This window comes from Carettochelys insculpta, chromosome 9 (assembly GCF_033958435.1).
Source record: "Carettochelys insculpta isolate YL-2023 chromosome 9, ASM3395843v1, whole genome shotgun sequence".
NCBI lineage: Eukaryota > Metazoa > Chordata > Testudines > Carettochelyidae > Carettochelys > Carettochelys insculpta.
Genome location: NC_134145.1, coordinates 62,636,772 through 62,664,114, shown reverse-complemented (window position 1 = coordinate 62,664,114; position 27,343 = coordinate 62,636,772). Strand labels below are relative to the sequence as shown.

At 43.1% G+C, this 27,343-nt stretch overlaps 1 protein-coding gene and 1 long non-coding RNA gene across 5 annotated transcripts; one reads left to right on the top strand and one right to left on the bottom strand.

Moving 5' to 3' along the window:
• Window positions 1-882: 882 nt before the first annotated feature.
• FIRRM (FIGNL1 interacting regulator of recombination and mitosis) lies at window positions 883-27,265 on the bottom strand. 4 transcript variants are annotated; one of them, XM_075002365.1, is made up of 24 exons: window positions 27,141-27,265; window positions 24,947-24,987; window positions 23,944-24,032; window positions 21,709-21,813; window positions 20,130-20,270; window positions 18,795-18,957; window positions 18,294-18,378; window positions 17,579-17,717; window positions 17,156-17,236; window positions 15,157-15,221; window positions 14,366-14,514; window positions 13,376-13,505; window positions 11,962-12,148; window positions 10,389-10,471; window positions 9,397-9,448; window positions 8,550-8,639; window positions 7,200-7,385; window positions 5,796-5,918; window positions 5,127-5,222; window positions 4,565-4,678; window positions 4,073-4,177; window positions 3,584-3,664; window positions 1,910-2,029; window positions 883-1,081 (listed from the first exon to the last, which is right to left on the bottom strand). In XM_075002365.1, the coding sequence occupies exons 1-24, from the start codon at window positions 27,236-27,238 to the stop codon at window positions 893-895; spliced, it is 2,712 nt and encodes a 903-aa protein (XP_074858466.1). In that variant the 5' UTR covers window positions 27,239-27,265; the 3' UTR covers window positions 883-892. The 4 variants fall into 4 exon arrangements, 3 of the variants coding, with proteins under 3 accessions (XP_074858466.1, XP_074858467.1, XP_074858468.1); XM_075002366.1 differs by lacking the exon at window positions 20,130-20,270; XM_075002367.1 differs by lacking the exons at window positions 23,944-24,032; window positions 24,947-24,987; window positions 27,141-27,265 and adding an exon at window positions 23,859-23,872.
• Window positions 12,048-17,108, top strand: LOC142017479 (uncharacterized). Its single transcript, XR_012646537.1, has 3 exons — window positions 12,048-12,173; window positions 14,394-14,622; window positions 16,779-17,108. It is a non-coding gene; the product is annotated as an uncharacterized LOC142017479 (long non-coding RNA).
• Window positions 27,266-27,343: the final 78 nt, after the last annotated feature.

The following is a 27,343-nucleotide window of genomic DNA, read 5'->3' as shown; positions in this document are numbered from 1 at the left end:
TGACCACAAAGGCAGGCAGGCAGATGTTCCTGTGCTGGGATGGGGATGCTCCTTTTCCAGCCTGTGCCAAAGCCATCTGTTCAAGTGAGGTGTGTAGTGGTGGCTCATGGAATGGGTTGGGGGGTGGAACTGAAGAAAAGTGATTTATACTTGTTCAGGGATCACCTCTGCTCTTAAGAGCAAATGAAAACTGCATTAGTTCAGATAAGTTCTGTTAATGTTTGTGCCATTTCTTTTTATTAGAAACAAGCCCCTTCCTCGGGGCTCCTTTTAACCTTTTAGATAGACCACAATGATTTTAGACTGTACAATTTACTTGGATGATCTATTTATTGCTATTCTCCCAGGATGAGTCGGTAAAGTGTGATAGGACACCATTGCAAGGAAAGTGTGTAACACATATCAATGCTCCAGATTCACTGCTCTTAACCCTGACTAATAAAGTGTATTTTCAAAAGATCAGTACAAGTGGAATGGCAGCTCAGGTACGTGTCTTCTCCGTGACAGAATGGAGCCTTGGTTCTTAAAATGCACTCAAACTAGACACGCTGATTGTAAACAGTTTAATACAAAAGTATCCACTTTTCTGTACACATAACGGGGACAGTAATGGTCAGTTTTTCCTTACAAAAGATTCAAATACTTCATTAAACTATGCTGTTAAGCTTCCCTGGCCCAAGTTACCACAGCAGATGACATCAGCTCCTTTACACAGCACACATTTAAATTCAACAACTTAACCTTCTACTGTAAAACAAAACACTAGTAACAGTAGTGAATCAAAATCAGGGTGTTTTATAGCAGGGTATCACTAGTAACTCCCTTTATTTTCAGCAATGGTCAGCACAAGCCAGCTGAGCTGTTTGACTTCTAAAACCTCAGGTTTAATATCTTACAGTTTAACACTGTTTCTTAAAATGTTTATTGATGTTTGTAGAGCTTCTAATTTCATTGTAAGCCATGCAGGAGCTGGTCCTTTCTGCATCAGCAGTTTCACAGCATCCAGTGCCCCTTCTGCTGTGTCTATAGCAGACTTGTATTCCTCCTCGCAGGGTGACTGACAAGCTCTCTTTGCTAAAGGCTGCAGATTAAAACAAGATGTGAAACTTCTGCTGTTTTCTTACAGGCTAAAGTCTCAACCTCTTAGATGGAAAAAAACAAAAAACAAAAAACCAGGAAGTGTAGTAAATACAGAGCCCCTTACAGCTGAGATTTTTCATGCAGGTTTTAAAGCTGGTGCTTGAAATAGTGAGAATTTCTCTTAACAACAATTTTATACCGATCACTGGTTCAGTGTGCCAGTTAACATAACTATGGGTGGCTCCTGACTTTTGGATAGAGTTCCTTTTGTTGTTCTAAGGCTGAGAGCCACCTGTTCCCCTTTTCATCTGATGCTCCTTTTTATATCCCTCCTGGAGAGATTCGGGGGGCAGCAAGGTACTTACTACTGATCCTCCCTCTAGTTATCAACTTCATAGCAGTACTGCAGGATGGAATGTGCAGTGATAAGCTCAGCTGTTCATAGGCAACCTTGCTATATTTGGTACACTGCAAATTCAGCAGCAGTAAGCAACAACTCCACCTTAATCTTTAGAAAACTGGCCGGTAGTCAGACGCAGAGCAGCAATGCCAGTGGCTGCTGTGGCCAATGTAAGGGGGTGCGCCCAGCTTCTTCCTAGCTCCTCTGAAGTGTCCTGTTCTCAGCCCAGAGAGAGGGAAGCAAGGACAGTACAGAACTCAGGCCTGAAGAACAACTGCTGCATGAGAGCAAAGCTGCTGGTCCATGCCAGGACCTTGTGCTCTCTTCACTGCAAGCACTGGAGGTGAGGACAACTCCATTCCCCAAGGATTCGGGCACGGCTAAGGACTACTGCACACACAACCCAGCTGCTTTTGAAGACACACCTACCTCTACTGCTGAGATCCATTCTCCATCCATTTTCATTTTAAGCAAATGTGCACTGCAGACAGCCCTTTCATGTTTCACTCGTTCTGCCCTGGCTTCTGCTGTCTCCTCTACTTGCCTTGTCTAAGGGAGATGCCAAGGGAGAGTTAACGGAGCAAATCCAAAAAGCAGCCCTTCCAATAGAGTAACAGAAACTCTCTCTCCAGTTATGTTAAACTGTGGTTCCTCAGCAAGGCTTCAACCAGCAGATTTGTAGAGCAAGTCTGGGAGAAAAGCTCAGTCTGATGCAGGTTACAGCTGCTATGTGTATATTTGCAGGTAGCTGCCTCTCCACTATGTTACAGGGAGCAAAAAAGGCTGGGCTGCCCTGTGGGAAGCTAGCACATCAAAGGAGGACTGGGTTATTAAAAGCAGAGAAAACTCTACCTTTTAACAGTTGAGTTCAGTGCATTTACTCATCCTTCAGGAAGCACAGTACCACCCCCCCCCCCCATGTTTTTGTTTTTTTCCTCAAGACTCTTTGGATGTTGCTGCATTAAGTAGGTGTACTCTGCTAGACACTTTTTTCACTTGGATGCCTGTAGCAGGCAGCTGCTCCACTCTGGCTAGAGAGAGATTAAAAACAGGCTGGAGGGAACCTGCGCAAGCCCCTTCCAATCAGGGAGAGGCTTCTAGGGAGCCAATCAAAGGATGACTTGCCACAGCAGCTCTAATAAAGAGCTGCTCAGCAGAGAAGGCAGTTGGGTCCAAACCATTAGGCTGCAGGGCTGGCTCCCAGGGAGGAAGCACCCTGGACAGAGCAGTGGTGGGCAGGCTCAGGGGAGGTGGAGAGATGCTCCCACCTGATACCTGTCAGGCTATAGGCCTTGATAGAAGGGCCAACAAGCTGAAGGCCCAGGGAATGGGAGCAGTCAAGTGAACCGGAGGGCAGGAGGTGGCTGCCACTAGGGGGTTCTTGGCTCTGGATTCCCCCTTATACTGTACTGTGCCACACTGAAGTGCGGCCACTGCAGCTTGCCCATGAGGCAAGGGACTCGACTGTGGGGCTGCGGTTGGCCACTGTGGCTGGTGTGCTCCTGGAAGGGGATGAGAACAGTGGTGGGCCCCAGTGAAGGGAAACTGCAGCCCAGGGAGCGACATGGGTCCCTGGAGAGATGGAGGAGACAGTGGCGCACCATGACAAACGTCCAGATGGCAGTGGACTCCAATGGACAGAGCTAAGTCCCAGTCTGACCAGTAGGAAGTGCTGTAGCAAAGTCAACCCCATTACAGTTCCCATTTTAACTGGGACATGTATAAAAAATGACACACTTAGCCAGCGGGCTTGGGCCTCTCCATACCTGAGCTTGAGTTTAAAACAAGTGAACTGCAATCTGTCATCTCACTAATGGCTACCTCTTGCCCCACGCACCAGCCAATTTAGTCCCTATGCACCAGGAAGACAATGGCAAATATTAACCAATCAGAGCTGAGGAGCACTGGGAAAATCTGTGGCAGACACTTGCACAGCACTTGTCATCACTGTTCCTCATTCTTGCCAACTTTAACAGGTATGAAGAAGCTCAAGAAACCAAATCATCAGATTCCAGATACAGAATGATCTTGTTTCAATTTACTGTGGGCAAGCGTCACCCCCATTATTAAGAAAGGAAATAGTGAAGTATTTTGATAAGATACCTTGGCCAGAAAACAAACAACTTTGTTTTTAGTTTCTTCGGAATTAAGGCACTGAGGAACTACATCTTCGTACCTTGTTGCCTGTCAAAGGTTTGGAGCAAGAAAAAGTTGGTTAGTATATTAACGTGAAATGCACCCATAGTAAAGACAAACTGTAGATCATCTACAAAGAATCTGAAAGTTATTCTGTGCTCAGAGGATGTGTGTGTGTGTGTGGTATGTGAAACAACTCTGGAAATCTGTTTTTCCTTCACTTCTACTGCTTGGTGCCACTGTAGTTCTCTTCCATTTTGTTAATCTCTTGATTTCAGTGTGATAGCATACGGCATACTGTGGTCATGTTCCAAGCACTTTGCTCCCGGACAACTACTGACAAAGTGGAGGGAGTTCAGTAAAGAACAACAAAAGTTAAATGCTACAGGAACCGATGTACAAGGGAAGATTAACAAGGTAAATAAATACATGCAGCCAATGTGGTGTCATTCTTACCTCTGCAAACTGAGTGAAAGCCTCCAGTGCATGTTGGTAAATCAGCCAAGTCTTGTCAGCCAACAGGGAGGAAAAGAGACACGACAGCTTGGGTATAACTTGTCCCTGAAAGGGGAGCACACCCTAGTCAGATTTTTGTTATACTGCCCTTTCCTAACCCTGGTTCTTCATTAAAGAAATATTCCAGTCAGAGGACTGGAGTCTACAGCACTCGAGAGTCTGCAACAGCACTGGCTGGCGAAAACACTGTGAGAGAGAACATGCACACAAAACATACTCCCTTCTCATCTGGAGCTCAGACATCAGCCCTTCTATCATTCTCCTGGGAAATAACACAAACAAGCACACACACCCATTTAACAAAGTCTCACTGGAATTTAAAAACTATACTCCCCTGGTTTGAAAAAAAAAGCATCTCCAAGGGCCACTGTCCAGTGGTTTCATGTCACATACAAATGTCTCAGGACACAACACTGCCTCCCATGCATTTACCTGGATTTCCTGCGGTATAAGCAGTTTCCCTGTCGAAGACAGCAAACCCAGCACTGCCAAGCGAACATGATCTGGGGGATCTGACTCAAGGAGGGAAGCCTGCGTTGCAAACACCTGCAGGAAAATATATCAAAAAACTCTGTTCAACTGGGGATTTCAATGAACATCAAGTCTGAGTTCACTCAAGTCTAGAAAGGACTACTCTAGTCTAGTGCAGGACATTAGATGCATCAGTGGAATAAAAAGTAAGTTTCCTAGAGGTTGTCAAAATGTTACAAAAACTGAATCCTCGCCTACAAGCTTGAAATGTGTATTTCTCTTTCAAATGCAGATGCCCAACCCAAAAAAAAAAACACAAAGTCCCAAAAGTGATGCTCACCAATGCACAGCAAACGCCATACCACAGCTAACAAATCAGGGGAGGAAAGAAGCAAAATATTAAGAACTCACTCTTGCTCAGGGGTAGAAATGTGACCATGAAACAACTCATTAGATGTGATCACTCTTAATAAACAGAAATCCAGGATGCATGAAGTAGGTTGCCTGAAAAGATGTTTCTTACCTGAGTTATCAATTGAGGGTCTAATGTTTGGATGAAAAATTCCAGCAGCGGAAGGATCAAGCAAAGCGTCTGCTGGAGGCATGGCTGACTTGAGACCTTCATGATATCAGAAGAGTATCTTATTTAGCACCACAGCATTTCTGCTTACAAGGCAATTTAAACTGGTTTATAAAAGGCATGAAACGTCATTCACGTCCTCAAAACATTTAACATCAGAGAAGTACAATCACAGATACAATCTCCATAAGAAGCAGTAAAAAAGGCTAGAAGTCTAAGAGGGACATATGAGGCTGTCCGGTGTAAAGTGAGGCACTGTGGAAACTTGGTGGAATGAGGAACATCAGTGGGATGTGGTAACATCAGGAATGACAGAGTAGGTCATGCCAGTGGAAGGAATTACATTATATTGAAACAATCTACAAGCAAATGAAATAAACATTTTAAATTAATCAAACTGTACCACAGAATTTCTACAGCTAGAGAATCCACACTTAAACCGTAAGAGTGGCTCAGCTGCTGTGATGTATAAAGGACAGGTAATCACCTGCACTGTGCTTTAAGGACCTGCTCCAACCCAGTTTAATAACTGGGTAACACACCAACGATGGAACACTGAGACCCCTTCAGGGTAGTGGTACTTTACATTGTTGGAAGAGTGCACTCCCTCACCTGTTTGACCTGGAGCAGAGCCCAGAGCTGACTAGCAGTTCCCAATATTGCTGCCTGTAGTCCTCCTTCCAGAGTGTCGCCAGCAGAATTGCACGCAGTCAGCAAGACAGAGAGAGCAACATTCTAGCAAAGAGGGAGAGAAAGGGAGCAGCAAGGTAAAAACTTGGCCTGCTGAATTCATCCACAAGAGGCCCAAAGTGTCAGTAATGTAGTTCTGCTCCTTCACCAGGCTGTAAGCCACCTCACACTATCCTTCACAGAGCAAACTCCCACTGACTCCAGTACGAGTTCTGCAAGAGTAAGGATGGAAGAAGTTTGCTATCTGACCAACCAGCTCAGAAATGAGGAAGCAGAACCTTGGACGGCTGGCTTTTTATGGATAGGTTTCCAAGCACGTTCAACTCTCCTTAAGGAAACCAGGGCTTGTCCTTCAGGTGTGGCATCTCAGAATAGCAGTGACCTTATCACTTAAAGATACCATGCCAGAAGTCTAAGCAAGAACACTGGTGTGCTTTGCAAGGCAATTAAGTACTGATTCACAGAACTTCCTCTATCTATAGTTAGTGGACAGACAAGAGCAATGTTGCAAGGGAGGCACTACCTGCCAACGATGGGCTCGTTCTGCTTCAAAGGATGAGCAAAAATAGGAGCCTAAAGTCAGGTTCCTATTCCACAGTTGGTCATGTAAACGAGCAACATGCCTCTCCAAAATGCCAAATTGCCAGGAGCTCCCGCTGCGGCCTCCAGAGTTGTTCAATAACCAGGAGCCCTCTGCAAAGTCTGTCTAAAGTTGAAACTCAGCTCTCCGTTTGACACACAAGTTACCTGACATCTCCGCTTCTAAAAAATGATTGACATGCATCAAGTGGGAGAGAAGGGACAAGAGAACTCCCTCCAGAATGTCGTGCTTCAGGGCCTCCTTGAGGCCAGATCAGGGCCCCACTGTGCTACACGGGGTACTCATGCATAGTTCAGGTCTAAGGACATTTCGATATAACTACATCGCATGGGGGATGTTGAAAAATCCATATCCCAGAGGGACGTAGTTACACCAACCTTAGACAGGGATATGTTGACAGGAGTGCTTTGCTTGCCAGTGTAGCTACTCCCTCTTGTAGAAGTGGAGCTATGAAGCTGACAGATGAACTCTCCCCACTGGCTTTGCAGTATCTTCACTAGAAGAGTTCTAGCAGTGCAGTTACATCAGTGGTTACTGCACCACTCACGTCTGCAGAGCAGAACTGCCATAATAAAATGGCACTCCCTGGGCCAGACAGCTTGCAATATAAATATACCGTAAGGCTGCACAATGGGGGAAAGATAAACAAGCAGGGCCAGATGACAATAGGCTCCTTATTACTTCTGAGCTGTAGGCTTACTGAGCAGAGTCACGCCTTCCCTTACCACAGGCTGGAGTTCTCCCAGGATGCACCTGCTGCTCAGCCACTGCTTGCATTGTGAGAGTCCCAACACACACAGTTGATGTGACACTTGTTTCCTAAGATCTGGTGTTAGAGCCTTGAGAGAAATATGCTGCCAGAGGGGAAGGTTCTCTGCTTCTTTGGGAGGAAACTTTTGGGTAAACTCCACCTGCAAGTAAATGTTGAATAGAGATATCAGTACAGAACCTGGAAGTGATGAGCTGCAAAACCTACAAATTAATAATTCGTGCACATAACCTGGTATGTTCCATTCAACCTCTGACAAAGATCCCCACAGGAGGTGTGACAGAATTATCTGCTGAGGCCAGGTGATTCAGCAAATGCTACTTTGTTGAATAGCAACAGAGAACAGTGGTCAGATCCTCAGCAAACATAAATCTGCTTGGCTTCCCTGAAGTCACTGGAGCAACGACAACTGAAGAAGTTGGGGGAACAGTTTCCTAATGGAAAGCCATCTGAAGAGCCCACTCCTGCTAACGCTTCTGCACTGAGTAACTTTATATATGTGAGCAGATCAATGGACTTCACCGTGAGTTCTCATTGTGTCTCAGGGTATACAGTGTCAGCCCTCTGACTCTCACTCCAAAGGTCTGTAGCAAACCCAGGTTGATCATCTGACTTTCCAAGAACAGATTTACAGCCTGTCAGGGAAAAGCCTCCATGCGCGCACACCTGCTTTTGATGCAGGCATACCACAGATCAGCATATTAATATGAAACGCCAACAAAAGCATTAATGTTTGGCTATTGGGCCTTTTCTTATGAAGTCTGTAGAGTTCCCAAGCAACTAAGTCACTTTGTTAAAAATCCATTTTACCCTGATAATATCTTCATATTATTTATTAATTCATCCCAACGTTGTTTTTGGTGGTTACTATTTAACAGTCATTTATTTGCAGCTAACACTCTTATTGTGCCTTTAAACCATACATCTACAGCTGTGGTCGTCCTTTATGCTATGACTCAAAAGTTATCTAGCCACTATCGGAATACACACCATCTCTCAACTGGGACACAGGGAAAATAGGACAAATAAACTCTTAAGCAAAGCAGGACTGATAACAAGAAAGAACTGAAGTTGTCAGAGAAGGCACTTCTGGGATAGCACAGGAAATGAGTTAGTTATTAGGGTAACCTCCTGTCCTTTCTGTACTGGTATATTCGCCCTACTTTATCATCTCACACCAGCAGGATGGCAAGAAACCCCTGTTTGCTGCACTTTCCCATTTCTAGTGAAAATGGATGGCTGGTGTTTTAAAGGAGGCCAACTGTCTGACTTGCCAGAAGACGGGACAGATTGATGCTGTACTTGCCTGGTGGTCTGGAGCCATCAAGAACAGCATACGCTTCAGCAGGACCCCCAAGATAGAGAGCTGGTAACACTCACCAGGGCAAGACTTTATCTGAATTAGGACAACAGAGCATTATCCCATCAGTAAGAGAGAGACACCACTCCCAGCATACAAACCCTAGAGCCTGGCATTTCACAGACTCTTGTGATTCATGAAAATGACCTGAAAACGAACAGATACTGGGCCTCTGTTTAGGCAGCAGCAAATTATCTTACACCAAAAATTACATTTTCCTTTTTAATCAAAACATCTCAACGAGTAATCACCAGTCGTTCACCACCACTACAGCCAGGCCTTTCCCTACATTACAGGCCATCTACTAGTTAACTGTTTTCTACTTCAAGGTGCTGTTTTTATTGCATATGTGTGCTACTATCCTCTTGCTTATCCTTGGGGTACATCACTGACTTCTTCTCTATCCATTTCTCTAATTTAGCATATGGGATCATTATAGTAACTCCCAAATTAGCAGTTCTGATATCAATTTTCAGTGTCTGTACATTTCTCACCCTTCCTTCAGACTATCTACCTCCAACACCACAATTACCACTTGTAGCACTACAAATATATTATTAACCCTTGGGAGGAAGGGATTTCCCCCCCCTCTGCTGGTAGCAAAGATGAAATACAGAGAGGATGAGAGAATTGTCCAAGGTCACTTATGACATTTGCAGTAGAGCTGGGATTAGAACTCAGCATCCTTACAACCTGTTTCATGCTGGAAGCATCTGTTCAAGCAAAGCAGAAAACCCCTCTGCCCAGAGACACCCATGTGCACATATACGCCAGACTCTACCGTGCTACTCACCAAATGGGCTATCATCAGGACATGGTGAGCACACAGGTCAGCTGTTCCATACCTGGGATGCAACAGAAAGAGTTCAGTAAGACAATTAGCACAGCTGCCCAGTTCTGCTGGCTCTGGGAAAGTAGTTCACACTCTGCCACATGAAGCAGAAAAATGTTTTTTCCCCTCCTAAGGGCCTCTGTATATATCACTTGCCCGGAGAAAATTCCAAAGCCATCCTGTGACGAGAGGTGCAGAGCACATGGATGACTACATTAATACTGTTGAGGCTAATCAAATAAGTAATAAAGTAAGTGTTGTAGAGAGAAGAGAACTTACACAAAACTTGTCAGTCAGTCCAGGTACAATGGACCATGAGAACAATGAAATTAAGGTAAATATATAGGAATGTAAGTTATCACTCAAAGGCATATTAGCTCCAGTGGTAGAGTGCTTGCTGGCAGGGGGCGGACAGCTCAGTGGTTAAAGTATTAGCCTTGTAAACCCAGGTTGTGAGCTTAATTTGTGAGGGGGCCATTTAAGGGTCTGGGGCAAGTAGAGTATTTAAAAAAAAAACAAAACTGTCAGGATGGTGATAGATCCTGCTGTGAGTGCAGGGCATTCAAGGTCCCTTCCAGTCCTATGAGACAGGTGCATCTCCATACATTATTACATTAGTGAAATATATCTAAAAGTGGTGAAAAATGTTGAGTTACTCTATTATTTGAGAAACGGTCTGTGATCTTCTCTTTAAACACCCATGCATAATGCATGTACACATGGAGGCAAAATTTTAGTGGTAAGTGCATCCTTAGTAGAAACAAACAAAAACAAAAACTAAGCTAAAATAAGGTATATCTTCGAGCAAAGACCAATTCTGGAATACTGCTGCCCCACAAGTGAAACTTTGAGAATTATGAGCAATTCAAACCATGTGGCTAAAAAGCCAATGTTCAGGCAGCCTGACCCATATGGCACACTGCTCTGAGTCTTACAGTAACTCGGTAGCTTACCGGGCCAAGAAGCACCACAAATCCATAGCCAGTAGAGAGGTGATCATGTTAGAACCAAGGACTGCATCCAGCAGAGCGCGTTCCTAAGGAAAGAATAAAGAAGGCACTGATGAACAGACTGTGATTTTACAGTCTACTTTTAATCCACTGCGTATTGTGACACATTATTAGATTGAGAAGGTGGAAGTAGTAGCATCTTCTGTTGGACCAACTTATGTTGATGAGAGAGAGGAGTTTTCAAGCCACTCAGATTAGACCTGAAAAAATTCTGCCTCTTACCAAGAGAAGTCGGTCCAATAAAAACAATATTACCTCACCCTTGGGTCTCCAGTATCCTGGGACCAACAAAACTACAACTACACTGCAATTTAATTAGACTGACAGTCTCTGCAGTTAAAATGCCTAGGAACAAAATGGCTTTATGCTTAGTTATAAACATAGGCTAGCAACATTAGTTTTATTTTTAACAGTGGCCCAGGAACATTGGACATGCATGTACATTTGGAACTGGTTAAACAACTTCAAAAGTTTTCAATGAAAAATAAAGTCAACTTTTTTGCTAGAATTTTCAACAAAAAAACATCTTTCTTGATTTTTTTCTTTCTGAGGGCATCTCCAAACTTTACTTAAAACCAAATGCAATCCTTACTCAGTACTCTGGCAGGCAGAATGCCTGTGTGCCTTAGTAGGAGTTTGCTCCAAGTGAAGAATTCAGGAGTCAGTCCTAGTTTTATGTTGGAAAAGATTTTTTTGTATTATTTATAGAAACACACACAGTGCTATGCCTCCCTGGACTTCTTAATATGTTGCATATATGTAATGTCCTTTATTCTGCCTACTTGTATACAGTGCCCCAAACATAAAGGAATTTGATAAGCTCTCAAAGCACTATAAACACTATGAACGACTTAAGCCTCAAAACCATACTACAAATGCAGATAAGGACTTATTTCCCTTTCAGGACATGGGACTGTACTAGATCACAAAAATACAGTGGTAGACTAGTAGGCAACTGCTCTGATCACTAGATAACACTTATGTGCACTGCAAATAGATAAAACAGTTCGACAAACTTATCATGCTTGGCTCATGGTACTGTAAATATGCAGCCATCCCGCCCCAAACTGAAGGTGAAAAACAAAAAACAACTTTCAGTCTACATTACAGTAGTTGTGATGTCCTGTTTTCTAGGATATAAAATCTGCAACTGGAATCTCTCAGTTTTAGGGATCTTGTGTTAAAAAGAAAATACTTAACTGCCTTTTTTTTTCTTTTTTTAAAGAGGCTGAAGTATTGTGCTCCTTTTGTGGTTTTAAGAACACATTTCTAAAACAACTGCTGCCTCCAACCATGTTTGTACAGTTGTTTTTTGATAAAAGATGTTTGCTGCACATCTGCAGTCGCATCTGCCTTGTATCTGCCTTCTGGACTAAAATGAAACCAGCACATGCCTGCACACGTCGTCTTTGGAGCTCAGCGTGTACATGAGGGACACTTTTTGAAAACGTGATAATCCACCAGAAGGAAACAGCTGATGAAAAGGTGACAATGACTAAACCAAAAACCAACCTACCAGATGAGGAAACTGTGATGGAGGTATGGCTGCGATGAAGGCACACAAGTGGACACAGACGTGCTGATATAGGGTGACAGGAACCTCAGCTCGTCCATTACCCATCTCTCCAGGAAAACAAACAGGAAAAGAGAGCTCACCAGAGCACTGCTGGAAACTGAAGAAAAGGGCTGAGAACAAAGAGAGCCTGCAGGACAATGAAAGACAGCAAGGTTAGTGCTGTCCACAACGCATACCCCAAGAACAAACATCTGAACTAAGGGATCTCCTTCTTGTCTCCTGCTAGGAGCTGTGGCAGTAACACAAATTTTTTTTTTTTACAGTAACAGTTTAACAACTCTGATTAACTTTCTGTTTGTAAACTCAGGTCATGACCATGCTTACTCACGAAAGCTCATGCTCTAAACTTTTCTGTTAGTCTATAAGGTGCCACAGGACCCTTCGTTGCTTCTACAGATCCAGACTAACACGGCTACCCCTCTGATACTTGACCATGCTTATGAGGCTGTAAAAGGGCACACTGACACTTTTACAATTAGAAAGAGCCAGGCTAGCCTGTTCCAGGGACACTAGAATAAACAGAGGCTCTGGAAAGGGCCTTGTAGCAGGAAGAAAGGAAGCAATCCTGAGCAGTGAGTAGTCAGTCAGGAAAAATCCAGTTTCTGTCCCTTTGTGGTCCCAGGATGAGAAGCCCCGTAGCTTATGATTGGTTAAGAGGAAGGGGAGTCTGCCCAATCAGGAGGAAGAATTCCAAAGGATAGCAGTGTAAACACTACTGTCAGTCTCTCAGAACAGGGAGAGTGATCTGACAGGAAGAAGGAGACTGAGCTTGGAGGAAGGACAGGACTGGAAGCTCCATGAACAACTGTCTAGGACAGAACAAGAGCTCTGTGCGGAGCTGAACGTGAACTTCTGTGTTGCGTGATTAACTTTGTTCTGGGGACACTGAACTACTGTGAACTGCTTCCAGCTATTTGCACAACCCCCAGTGGTGAGTAGTGGCATCCTCAGAAAGACTGATAAGAGTTCCTGAGGGCACCCAGGAGAGCACAGCATCAGTCCACTGCTGAGGCACCTCTGCTCAGTAAGGGGGCAGGCCAGCTACAGGGGAATAAATATGCTGACTTGAGGGAAAGCTGACCAGTTTTGAATATAAAAAAAATCACACACCCCTCTCTCCCAGCCTTGCCTGCGCCCAAAGGCCATCCCTCTTCCCTCATCTGACCAGTGCTTCTCTCCTTTGTACTTAGCACCTCTGAGGCATTACACGTCACAAGCACCAGCCCATCTGGCCAAGCACAGACAGTAGGCCCTCACAGCCTGCTCAGGCTGCTGATTTGCTGGCTTGAGGGGCCTTCTGCAGCTGAACCCCCACGTCCACCTGTGCAGCTTGACTGCTGTAGACAAAAACTACCTGGGAACCTCTTCTGAGAGCTGACTCCCTGTGGTCCAGAGAGCTTGCACATCCTCAGGCTGAGCGGGAAGCTTGGCCGTTATGGTGATCAGAAGATGACACTGCGGTAGGTGCAACTCAGGAGATAGATCTGCAGGGATTTTAAACATAAAGTACATTTGGATTTCTTACAAGCATTTCTGATGGAACCAAGACAAAGCTACGGAGTGTCACTGACAACGGAAGACTGAGTGAAAAGTGCATTAATGCTGCTAATGAAGCTCAGAAGTCACACAGAGATGGGGCTGGCTGGGAAAGAGAGGGACAGCTGGATCCCAGAGAAGTGTTTTTGTTTTAAGCAAAAAGTAACAACTGGTAACATTTTATCCAAAACACAAAGTATTTTGATTCAGAAGTGCTACTGTAGTGCCTTAGCAGAGATGCAGTTAGACAGCCTTATATGCTCCTGTCCTCCCCTATGTCCCTGGCTCTACTGTCAGACCACATTTCTCATGATGCACCAGTCTCCCCTCTTGATGAGAGCCCCATGAGTAGAACCCTACCGAATTCACAGTTCATTTTGTAACCATGGAGGGTTGAAGAGGGGTGGGGGATGTGTGTGCGCAAGGCTGTGGCCGGGGGGGGGAGGTTGCATGTTGCAAGCAGCTGCTTTTGGCCTCCCCACATCCCTTATGGCTGGAGACACACCAGCTCCATAGCTGCCACTGCCGTCCCCTCCCTGCCACTGCTGTTGCTGCTCTCCCTCCCCAGCTCCTGTGCCCAGGATCCCTCTGGGATTTACTTCTTTGCTGTCTTCAGAGAGTATGGATCCTAAATAATACTGTCAGGCTTATTATTGTTGTTAAAACTATCATAACAGAAATAACAAGCCAGCATTTGAAGAAGTGTTGCATAGTGAATGAACCACAAAAAGTCAAGACGCCTCATTCTATTGCTGAGAGACAGCACAACAGTACTGTAAAACTTAGGCAGTAATAGTTTTAAACCTACCTAATTTTTCACTTAATACCTGTTCCAGAAAAGGTTTGAAGGGAAGAAGCTGGTGAATGAGACGATCCAATGCCACCAGAAAAACCCTGGTTATTTCATCTTGATGGGCCTCTGGAATCACAGGAGCATACAGACTGGGAGGAAATTTGCTGAAGGGGAAAAAAGTACAGATGTATTTCCAATTTAAAGGAGAACAAGCATGTCCCATTCTCAAGTAACTTCTAAAGGGACCCAGGTGCACAGTGAGCTCTATCCAGGTATATCCACTGAGAGGAGCCAGTAAAAGAACATGCAAGAAAATGGGCGCTTCGTAACATGTTGGTATTCGTGGCATTAGTTCCTTTTCTGGGGGTATGTGAATGACAGGTTAGAGAAACAGTTCTCAATCTGCAGCCTGGTCAACACAGACATCCTGTGACAACATGTGACGTCCTTAGGGACATAAAGATAACATTGGATGCAGCCCTCTTAATGCACTGTGGGCCACGTATGTGGTTAAGAGTACTAAATAAGTTGATCAGTCAATGGGTTAGAGTGACTAATAGCTACACATATAAACAGACCACACTTCAGCATCCAAAGACATTTCCAATGAGGAAGTACAAATTTCTCCAACCTCCGTATGCCAGAGAAATTCTGCATGCTATTCTACACAGAGCAAATCAGAAGTGGATGCTGCAAGCTTTTATTTTTACCAGTCTTGTAACCTTTGGAACTCCTGTCACTAGCTGGGCTGATACAGAGATGTCCCTGAAGCAGAATCAAACCACTATTCTCTGAGGTTCACTTACCTATATACCTGGAGATACAGCTGGTGTAACTGACAGCAGCAATCAGTGAGGAAGGGAATAAATTCCTGCAAAAGTCACCAATTTTGAGTGGTATATTCAAAAACAAATACTACTAAATATATTTTGCTGTTGCTTACTTGAATTTATTTGTGAAATCCTTTATTATGAAATCTAGTTAATTTTTGAAAGTTGTAGCCTGCTGTGATACACACAGTCCACAACACTTGATAAAATATTAAGTAAAATTACTGTATGTTTCTCCTTCTCTTTAGGAAGCTAAATTAAAAGGCTAAATTTTTTCTTAAGCTTCATTTACAGGAGCAATAACCGCAATCCATGGCAAACAAAAATACACTCCTCTCCTATTTTAAGTATAAACAAAATGGTAACTAACACAACAGTCAATGTGATGATCTCATTATCGACTTTGTATTTGTTATTGCTATTCAGATTGTTATCTAAATGGGTATCCGGAGATTAAAATGAGCACATTAGCAGAAAGAGGATAGGGGAGAAAAAAAACGATAGCGAGAATAAGTAGTTAAGTGATTTTCTATAGTACTTCCTCGGTAGGTGATGGGAGCATGTAGAAAATCCCATGAGAAAAAGAGGGCATCCAGATTATTTTTAGAGCATTGTCTCTTTGTAAGTCCTGAGGTGATCTCGTGCTCACATTTGCTTTAAAATCAAACTTAAGGTCTTGTTTAACCTGAACACTCACATTCAGCATAACACATTTTTCTCTGCCCATCTCCATACGTAATTAACTCCTGCCCATCACTACTACACTGCTGGCACAAGACGTGCCAGAGGATTTTGTGGGGACAGTTATGAAGAAAGTTCACTCAGCTACATCCCAAACTTAACTAACCCACTTAGGATCTTTGGGTATCTCCCCACCTCAACCAGCAGAAATGGAAGCCACTTATTTGTGCTGGCGATATTGAGAGTTGCCAGCATCTACAAAAATTCTGCAATGGGCAGTTCAACTATGTTGGGGGTCTGGTGGTCACCAGGCTTTAAAGCCTAGTGACCTCTCACCCTCTCATTTGGTAGATGTGTGTTAATATCCCAATTTTATAGATAAGGAAACTAAGGCACAACAATTAAATGGCTTGACCAAAGTCAAAGAGTCAGAGGAAGGACTTGAATGAAGAAATCCCTTATTCTAGAACAGTGGTTTTAAACCTTATTTCATTTGTGAACCCCTGAAGCATTTTGAATAGAAGTGTGGGCCCTTTTGGAAATCTTAGACATAATCTGCAGATACCCAGGGGTCCATGGACATCGGTTGAAAGCCACTGCACCAGACCATGCTGCCTTTCATGCTACCACATGTATCCTCCTTGTGCCAAAAGTTCCTATTGGCTTCTCAGCAATAGAACAAGTTCAAATGAAGGCAATATATTAGTAGGAATTTGTTAGCAGGCCTATTCAAATGAGCAGCCTCCAGAGTAGAACTCTCTCTGAAAACTAATTTGAGGCCCCGTGAAAAATGTATAATGTGCTGGGGACAAATACCAGCCCTAGGATGTTGGAAGTGAGACCAGGAATATGTTCTGAACATTAAGGCTAAATTGGCAATAATCTTATATCCCTCACAACTGTCTGTCTGTTTACAGGTTCAAGGCTGTTACCATAACACTGGTTCCCTGCACCCCCTTCTGACTCATCAATGCTATTGCTTGCTGCATCATGACACTCCCATATTGGTATAGTATTGATCCTGCTTCGCGTGACAAATCTGATGAAGTCAGACGCATAGTATTCAGCAGGAAGAATATAGCAAGACAGCTGTTTAGCCCAAGAGAGACTGAAGCACTGAACAGTATTAAGTTTCCAAATTATACTACATGTGAGATAATGAATCACCCATAGATAAGCAGGTGTGTTAACCGGATACCAGTTATAAGTACTGAACATCAATACAAAACATTTTATCAGTGTGTCTGTTTACATAATACAGTTAGTTTTGTGGGACCCAAATGATACATCTTACCTTGGTATAGTGTACAAGGGAATTTGCAAAGAACCTACACAGCTTGACTGTTTTCTGGAACAACTTGAGGTCAGTGCTCTCCTATTGAAAAGAAAAGCAGCAATAAAATCACTATGGACAGATTAAGGAGGTATCAAAAAAAGCTACATTGCAAGAGAACTTGCTAACAGGCCTATATACTTTATTTTGTTTCTTAAAAGAAGCTTGCAATCCACACAAACATAGCAGAAACTGGGGAAAACCCTAAAACAGTGTCCCTAGACTCAGAACAATTTTTCACTGGAATTTTCAACATGTAACTGTTGTATTTTAATTGATCTGTGTTAGCCAATAACACTGCATATTGAACATATATATTTGCAGGGCTTCCTAGCCCAACTTTCTCTCAAGCCCAAAAGTCGCTTTGGGTGATGGTTCATTCACCTGTGTCACTGACAGCCTCATCTGCTCAGCCAGCTGCAAACAGGAATGGAATGAGACGAGGGTGTCCTTGCACAGGCCACAAAGGATGTCCTTGTGTTTCAAATGGCTGTGTAGCAGGGAATGGTGCTTAAGGCTTTGCCTAAAAAAAGTCAAACAGGATCCCATGCTTAACTGTCAGAAATAAATCAAGTGACAACAGGTTGCAATGTGTACTACTCCACAGAGCCAACTCTATTTTGTCTAGGATCCTATGCTGCACCCATCACCATGGTATCTGAGTGCACAAATGTCGGAGTGTCCTGACAAATGTCAAGGAACTCAGAAATAGAACAGCTCTAGCCTCATTGTGACTCTTTATTGAAGCACAGAAGGACCATAGGATGTATCAACAAGGTGGCAGAAACTAATCCAACAGTACTGGTGAAATTCCAATTCAGATCCTTGGTGAATATTTAAATCATAATTTTGTATGTAGAATTTATTTCCTTAACATAATATAAAAAAATCGAAGTGTATTTGAGTTTCCAAAACAAGGCTCATAACTTTTTCTACTGAGAATGCATTTAATTCAGGTATCTAGTTGAACTTGAATGAGAAATGGGGCCCACCTCCCTTAGGAACTTTTGAAAATCCTAGCTTTATACAAATTATAAAACAGCAGCTATAAAATATACATGTGACACACAATAGCAGCATTCAGAGTATTAAAACATACTTGATTATGAACTTCCATGTGTTGGCATGAAGGGCATGGTCCATGTTGGAAATAACAGAGCAGATATCCAGCACAGTATGGATCACTGTAGAGGTAACAATAAGTGAGAGCAAACAAACTGAGTTAAAATGGACCTGTACTTTCAATGCTTATTCCATGCACCTGAAAAAAATAAATCCCAACAGCTGTCACATCACTGCATTTGCAAAACCACTTCTAGTTCTGGAAAACTGATCAATCATCAGGTGCCTGGTGGGGACAGAGACCACATCAACCCGTGTGTCTCATTGATCAACACTCCATCTCATATGTAAGTGACGGCAACATGATCCTGGCAAGCGCATAAAGTTATGCTTTAAAATGCTGAACATCCTCAACTCTGACTGAAGGCAACAGGAGCTGAGATTTCTCCACACCTAGCAGAAAGTGATCTCCATCTTAGAAGATCAGGCCCTTCATCTGTCCAAAACAAGGGTCTGGGCAGGATAAAGAAATACACACCTAACACCATATCTACAGTAGTGTCCTCAGCAGAATCAGATTCCACGGAGATCATGTCGAGCAGCTCCATAAGCTGCTTTTGAAGAGAATAGGTCTCTTTAAACAGAGATTGGAGGAGGTCAGAAATCAAGTGCAGGCATCCACTGTACACTGCCTCGCTGTCCTGCAAGAAACATGGGGTGAGCGAGAGTTAGAAAATATCGGAGGATCAAGACCTGATCTGGATCTGGCTGAAATCAATGGGAATTTTGATACAGATGTGAATGGATGCAGAATCAAGACACACCTCCATCTGCTTCAACTTGTACAACCAGCAAGAGTTACAGATTTTAAACAGCCATCTGTGGCTACTGTGCCTGAAAAGCATAATTCCAGTCAGCTAGGGCCTGATTCAACGAACAGGGAGTCAGCAAGTCTTTCCAGTGATTTCACTGTAGTTTGGACCAGAGCCTTGATGCATGACTCTTAAATCAGATTTCTACTAAAATCTAGTACTGTGCTTCATGACAAGCATAGTTGTATCCCAAAAACTTCCCAGTACTGTACAGTATTTCTTAATTGCCTCCTTGAGAAAGTCTCCTTAGCAAAGGTCTCACTAAGTAATTTGGCTCCATAAGTATTTAAAGGTTCTAAGCAAGCAAGGAAAATGAAAGAAATGCCATTAAGAAGGATGCCGAGTTATTATGTAATACTCGTATGTATTGGCACTGCTTACAGAGGGAAAGATTTCAAGCACAACTATTTTTCTCCAACTGCAGGCACTGTAAAGCATGATGCAAAGCTGCAAACGTGTTTTTATATGTAATGCCAAGTATTTAATCCCAACCAGAAGTCTGGATTGAAATTAGTACTGATTCATAAATATTAACACATCCATAACTGCTTACACCTCTGCAAATACACTGAAGACAATGGGCTTTTGCAGATGTCAGTGAGGGCCTAATTAGTTAACATATTATTGGGCATAACACAGGAGTAACTGTGTGAAATTTAATGACCTGTGATAAACAGGTCAGACTAAATAGTCTAATGATCCCCTTCCATCTTAAATTCTATGAATTTCATCAGAAGAGCCTTTGTTACTGGTAATAATGCACAAGATAGAAATAACTGAGTTTGACACTCAGAAGCAAAGCTGAGTTTATAGGTCTGGCAGTTGGAAAAGCCATCTTCAAAGTTGCAAACTGAGCATATCTGAACTAGTATTGAGGCAACAAATACGGAAAGCCACAAAAGCAACTCTTCAAAGCACAATCACATCTCAAAGGATTTTTTTAAAAAAATCTATAACTCGATCTAGAACAGTTTTTTTCTCCTGTTAATCCACAGACCTACCTTACAGTGCATAAATGTGTTTTTGACTACATAAAGAATGGAAGAGGGAAGGGTGCGGATACTCTCCAGAGGCACAGACTCCTGCAGGGTACAGATATGTCGCACACAACTTGTCAGAGTTTCCAGCAGCTGCACCATAGTCTGCAAGTGACATCATCATCATGATCACTGAAGGCACACTATGACAACATACTGCAGCAGTTAATTCAAAAAGCAAAAATTATAAAGTAGCTCTTCCCTTTTGCATTTGGCTAAACTGTTCTTTCTTTTATGACCTTAGCAAACAGAAGAGTATTAGGAAGCCAGAAAGATGAAGCTCTGTAAAAAGAGATGCTCTTCCAAGCCACTGTTTTTCTGTGATGTCATATTCTATTTATGACAGACTCATGTTTGTACTGCCTGCTATGTATCCGTCATTTATTATTTCAAGATTCACAGTATCAACTTATCTTTCAAAGCACAATTATAGCCTGAAAAGTGATTACAAAAAAGTGGCATCTTCCTAAATACCAGCTCTGCTCTTTGAGAGCATTCAGACCACCACCTGCTTGTTGCAGAGACGAAAGCGTTTTTTACTACTATTTATTCCTGTTAGCACTACATCCCTGATTCAGGTCTGAAGATAAAGAATTCTACTCTGGTTTACATATCATCTATCAAATTTTGATTCAAATCCACCTGCAAGCTAAATTTTGTCCTCAGCTACACTTTAGTAACATTAATGAATACAATGGAACTTCATGGCCATGTCTACACTAGCCAAAAACTTCGAAATGGCCATGCAAATGGCCATTTCGGAGTTTACTAATGAAGCGCTGAAATACACATTCAGCGCCTCATTAGCATGCGGGTGGCCGCAGCACTTCGAAATTGACGTGGCTCGCTGCCGCGCGGCTCGTCCACACAGGGCTGCTTTTCGAAAGGACCCCGGCTACTTCAAAGTCCCCTTATTCCTATGAGCAGATGGGAATAAGGGGACTTCGAAGTAGCTGGGGTCCTTTCGAAAAGGAGCCCCGTCTGGATGAGCTACGTCAATTTTGAAGTGCCGCGGCCACCCACATGCTAATGAGGCGCTGAATGTGTATTTCAGCGCTTCATTAGTAAACTTCGAAATGGCCATTTGCATGGCCATTTCGAAGTTTTTGGCTAGTGTAGACGTAGCCCGTGTGTGTCATCAAGGGTGGAATTTGATCTGCAGAATTTTTATTACTGATGACATACATATCATATAGAGTTAATGGCAGATAGACATGATACCTCACAAAGCAACTCGATGAAAATTGAGACTAACAGTGCTGAGGGTGAGAGATTTAAGGCCATGGTATAGCAAACAGTTATGCACATGCTGAACTACTCTTTAACAAGAGAAATATATGGCCACAGCCTAACATATTGATACTACCTGCACCATGACACATCCAGAACTGAATTTTACATTCAGCTGTTGATGGCATAAACACTTCCAAAATCTCTCCACAGGGCTGGTTAAAAAACAAAACATACAAACCAATAAAACAAACAAAACAAAAAAACTACATCACCTAATCATTCTTCTCACAGCCTACTTCAATAGACTTACCTGCAAAACATTCCTCACTGATTTGCATAACTCTGTGTTTTGGCTGGTTAGTCCTTTGGCTTGATTGCATAATTCATATAACAAATCATCAAAGAATTGTATAGCCTGTCAGAACAAAGCAAATGAAAATAAAACCAATATTAATAGATCTGGTATACAACAATGGCATTCAAAGCACAAGTAAGTCACAGAACTTTCACTTTCATCGCCAGTATGGAGGCATGGAATGAAAAGACTTACGATTCATAGCCTAGCCGTTTGAACCATAAAGTACTGTATGTCTGAACCTGCAGTTCCCACAGATCACATTTTTATTTAAGGTGAGGGCAGATATCACATGTTCTTTATTAAACAGAAATGAGTCTCTCTATAGTTAGTTAAAAAGAGTTTCCCGTGTAACCACAATTTTGTCCTCTAACCCCAACTTTACCCAATATTACCACTAATATTAACATTACTACGCATTTTGTATAGCGCATCATAACCCACCACTGACTTTTTTGAAGTCTGGGTACAAATCAATCGTTTTGTAGTTTGTTTTGATGGCAGTTGATTATTCTGAAAAGGTTAATAACTGTTTCACCTCACACTACTTGAGATTTGGAAGTCTTGTCATTTTGTTTTTCTTTTGGTCAGTCTTGCTGTCTTAGCAGCATTAGTGGTAGAATTATTCCTTCCAGTCCCCGTCATTCTGCATGAGATGAAGGTCTGGGATACTTGGGTCCCTGGATTATTTTGGTTAATCCAAATGGCGTATGAACCATGATTTGGTCACCAGCATCCAAGGGAGAGTGACTCTTTACATCACCTCTGTGAAGACAATCCTGTCAGAAAATTCCTCACTGCCTTGTGAGTAGGTTCAGGAGATCCAAGAGCTATGGAAGTAAAGCCAGACAGAAAATCTAGAGTGGAGACCCTAAGGCAACTGCTTTCGTCAAACCTGCTTTCCAGCATCTCCCTGCAGTCACCTCAGTTCCACACATACGGACTTCTGTCTTTGCTTTGGATTCAGCTGGGGCAACTGAGCGGGGATAGTGCTGCTTGGGCAACACACTCGCTCCAAACGCCAGCCCCGGAAATGCAGCATGTAAGAGGGTGCCAAATGGAGAGGACACACCATCCTTGCTGATAGCATGGAAACAACATGGGAAGTGGCAGTTACGGGTTATAAACCCTCCTCACTTTCATCAGTGGGAGGAGTCATCGCACTCCACTGGTCAGCTACCGCCCGCCTCAAGCCAGGCACCACATCTGCCTTCCTCATTGAGCACATGGGCGGGGGGAGACCAAAAATCAAAGAGTACATGTAAATGACGTACCCGCCAAAAAACGAAATAATCAAGAATTCGGAAATAGACTGACATGCAGTTATTGTAATCGACCCTGCAAATCCAATATTGGATGGATAAGTCATAAGAGAAGCTGCAGACCCAAACAGTGCCCATAAATCCTCACCCCCACTGCTAACCACAGTGTCTTGAAATGAAAAGGAGCCATAGGACTCTTTCCAGTCATAGACAGAATATTACATGGTTGATGAGCTGAAATTACACTGGTTTAGGATATTCACATTATGAACCAAGTTTCTTTCTATGCTTTGAAAATCTGTTAAAGGACAATTAATATTGGAATAGGAACTGAATAGGAGGCTCTCACAGACTTTCTGGTATCTGAAAGCAGGGGTGTAGGGAACTAAAAATGTCTGACAGATAATGACGAGGAGGCAACCCCTACTGTAGTCTCTTATAGTTAACATTTTCAGTACAACTATAATAAATTGTTTGGTCAGGACTGACCATATCCTAGGCTAATTTAGCTTCAGTTATTTACGACAAATAAATTAGTTTTGGGCCTTGCAATTCATCCAAGGAAACAACCTAAAGTTTATTTGAAATGAAGTAATTTTCCATGTGCTTATCAGCTGTTTTGGTTATGTCAAATTTTCCCAAAAGAGGTTTCTAAAATTCACTTTATTATTGACTACATCATACATAATATCATGAGCCCAATCCTCCTGCCATTGAAACCAACAATAAATATCACAGGAGCAGAACTCAGGATATAAAACCACTGAAGTGTTTTACGGTGAAGGGGAATTTATTTTGAACCTGGATTCCGAACAAGTATGCTATACCCAAACTACTACCAACCTTGAAAAGGTGAATGTGCAGTTTTTAACCAGGTTTTTAGTATTGTATTGATGTTTGACTCCTCACATTATGAAAGACTTCATACCTTGGGTAACACTTTTGAGAAAAAGGTTTGCTCTAACTCTGAAAGGTTGATATGTGGCAGAAACATTTCAATCAGGATCCTCAGCACACCTGTGAAGCAAAATATTTACAGTAAAGGAGACTGCCATAAAATGATCAAAAATACCATTTCCAATGTCTTGCTATAATTAAAATACTCATACCTTTAGGAAGAATACTCATATAGTTGCAAAGGGATAGCAACCCCAACATACAAACTGACAACCTGAGAGGGTTAGGATGGAAGCAATCCCATCCCACACTCCCATCACAAAGGGCATTTGACAGGTGCATGGATGTTTACCTTTCCAGACAGCAACAGTTTGATACACAGCACTATATCCTATAGATAAGATACCAGGCCACATTGACTAGTAATCTGAATCACTTATGACAACCCCTATAAAAAAAGCTTATTGTAAGCCCAATTCTAAGCATACTAAGAGAAGTCATGCTTGAAAATTTACCCATGTATATACAGTCGCTTCCACTTCCCCTTCTCTTGGATGATCCTAACACAGGTACCTTTATAAAGAACATCTGAGGCACTCAAACTTTTAAAAAATAATTATCAAACTGCTAAACTGTTACCTACTGGCTGTTTTCTCCTTTCCCCCATTCTTTACCAGAATATTTTTAATACAAGTGATTGCATAATTAATTTATAAGATTCCCTGTTACCACAATCTGGTTCTTAGAACCACCTCCATGCTGATGAGAAACTGTAATACCAATGTACAAATGAGACAAAGTGAAAAGTGATTCTCTTTTAAATAAATACCCTAACAATTAGCAATCACAGGAGAGGAAAAACTAAATACATCCATGTCTCTATTTCTCCTTTTAAGTTGTTCAGGATGTTTGTGGCTGTTGAGGGTTGTCTTACAAAACCAAGTAAGATTATGTTATAGAAGTATTTGTAATTAACACAAAACAATAATGGTAATACAAAATTACTTTTAGGAAAATAAAGCTATTATGCTTACGAATATGTTCTGTCCAGTCATCAGAATTTTGATACATAGAGTAAAAGTGTTAAAGAAAAGACATATAAATATGTCCCAAAATACAGACTGTCCAACTATGAAGTTGCTATAACTTCAGTTCTGCAAACACTTAAAAGAATGTGATAAATCAATGGCATTATTCCCACTAGATGTATCCATCATGATCTTAAATATTTACAGGATTAGGACTGCTATAATTATATACAGATACATATTCAAAGCGAATTGTCATTAAAAAGTTACTTTAACTACTTCAATCAAACACAAAAATATAATCTTGTTTATAATTTTGAATTATTCCTATTTTCCAATGCGTTCCTGTAACAGGACTCTCAATCCTACTCCTTGTCAGACTGTCTACATGAAAAGTAGTATGCTGCATGGGCACAGCCATCCAGCCAATAGAACCAAGCGGGGCAACTGCCCCCAGGCCCCACACTTGTGGAAGCCCTACAGCAGCCACACCAGCCATCTTCTGGATGGAAGCAGGGAAGATTACCTGGACCAGGGCAGGGCAGGAGCAGGAGATTGCCCTCTCCACTTATTTCACCACACGGCACCAGCAGCACCCACTACACCCCCTTCATGCCCATGTGTAGTTGTAGCTGTGTTGTTTCCAAGGTATTAGCAAGACAAGGTGAGTGTGGCAATACTTTTATTGGACTAACTCCTGTTGCAAAGAGAGAGAAATTTTTTTTATCTAGAAGTTCTTCAGGTTTGGGAAAGGAACTATCAGCATCAAACACACCTTATTGCCCTTCTGAGTGAACAATTTTCACAAAGCAGTCACTCTGAGTTATCAGTCCTGATCCTGAAAAGATCCTGCACAACGCCTTCAAAAGACAAGCCTGGGAGCTTAAGTTCATTACTCTAGTAGATGCAAAAAAACAAGAGAGACACACAGTAGATTTACAATTTACTACAAACACTCTGTAACATAAAAGCCCACTCCTTTGTTCTATGATTGTAGAGAAGTAAGCAAGTCATTTCTATCTTGTTTACTTCCTTACAATCTAATCTAATGGTAGTCCATCGATCTGATGACAAATCTGTGCAGATCATCTGTTATTGGTCTCATGGTGTGCCCTGTGGTGACTGTATAAGCCAATTCTAGAGGTGCACATTTTGCCACAGATGGTGCACGGGAAGTTTGCAATCTGTGGGTTGTGCATTGCTGATGCTCTGTGACAATGCTTCCTTACAATACGTGCTTAACTATTTGTGCTGAACAATCTGTTTCACCTTACATTTTGCTATAAGGCTGGCAGTTCCTTTCCCATACCTGAAAAATAGCACCAAGTGGCTCAGAACCATGTCTCTTTCAACAGATGTTAGTGCAACAAACATACCCACCTTTTCCTGATACATGAAAGGTTAACAATAATTATTCCAAATAATCATACATTAGTGGCAATAAAGTTTTTTATTCCTCTTTTCCAATTCAGTGGCGGAATTAGACTCCCTCTCCTTTTCATGACAGTTTTCCTTTTACACGTTCTCTCTTGTAATATGAGGTTTTTTAGATGATTGAAATGCAGGGTTGCTACATTTCACGTTTATTCTTTGGAATGCCGAATCCTTTTCACGTGGGATTTTCACTGGACTGAACCGCTGTGACATTTGCTAACCGGACCTGCGTGCGTGTTTTCAGAACGCTGCCACACTCTTATTTTTCACTGGGGTAAGTCCCTCTCCGGAAGGGTGAAGCTGACAAGCCCTGACCCTGGCCGCTGCACTGCCGGGGGGAGTGCTGCATTCATCCAGAGCCCTGAGAGGGCTACACCGGCTGAAGGTTCGGTAACCACGACATAATTAAACACGGCCCCCTGGGGCGGGAAGAGGGAGGGAATCCGAGACGCCAGAGACTCGTGCCGGCTAAACTGGAGGACAGACTAAGGAAGGCTACAGGCTGCACAGCGCTGGGCGCTAGAGAACCTGCATGAACCCACCGACTCTATTCCCCGTCCCAACGCCATGCGGGAGCTACCCGAGACCGGCTCTCACCGGCGCCCGCCACCCCCGCCTGCGGCGCCCCAGCGGCACCCGCCACCAGTCCCACTCCTGGGCCAGCAACATGACCCGGCCCGGGGGCACCCCCCGCCCCGCCCGCGTGCAGCACCCCGAGTCCTACGGGGCCCGAGCCCCCGCCCCTCGGGGCCGGCGGAAGGATATGAGCAGGCGGGGCAGGACGCAGGGCAGCTGGCGGCGGCACAGCGCCCCGTCCCAGCCGCCCAGCTCCCGCAGCAGCAGCTCGGGCTCCGCCGGGGTCATGCCAGGGAGCGCGTCCGCCTCCGGCCGCCGGCCTCCAGCGCGCGCTTTCCCGGCGGCCCCCGCGGCCGGCGCCGTGCGGAGGGGGCGGGGCGAGAGCCGTGGCGG

Bases quoted from the DNA above. Each gene is read 5' to 3' on its own strand.
- FIRRM (XM_075002365.1), bottom strand. From the start codon at position 27,238: ATGACCCCGGCGGAGCCCGAGCTGCTGCTGCGGGAGCTGGGCGGCTGG. The intron at 18,958-20,129 runs GTAGGTCTGTGG...TGTTTCTTGCAG, and splicing joins ACACATTTATGCACTGTAAG to GACAGCGAGGCAGTGTACAG. The intron at 4,679-5,126 runs GTAAGAAACATC...ATTTTCCTGCAG, and splicing joins ACCCTCAATTGATAACTCAG to GTGTTTGCAACGCAGGCTTC.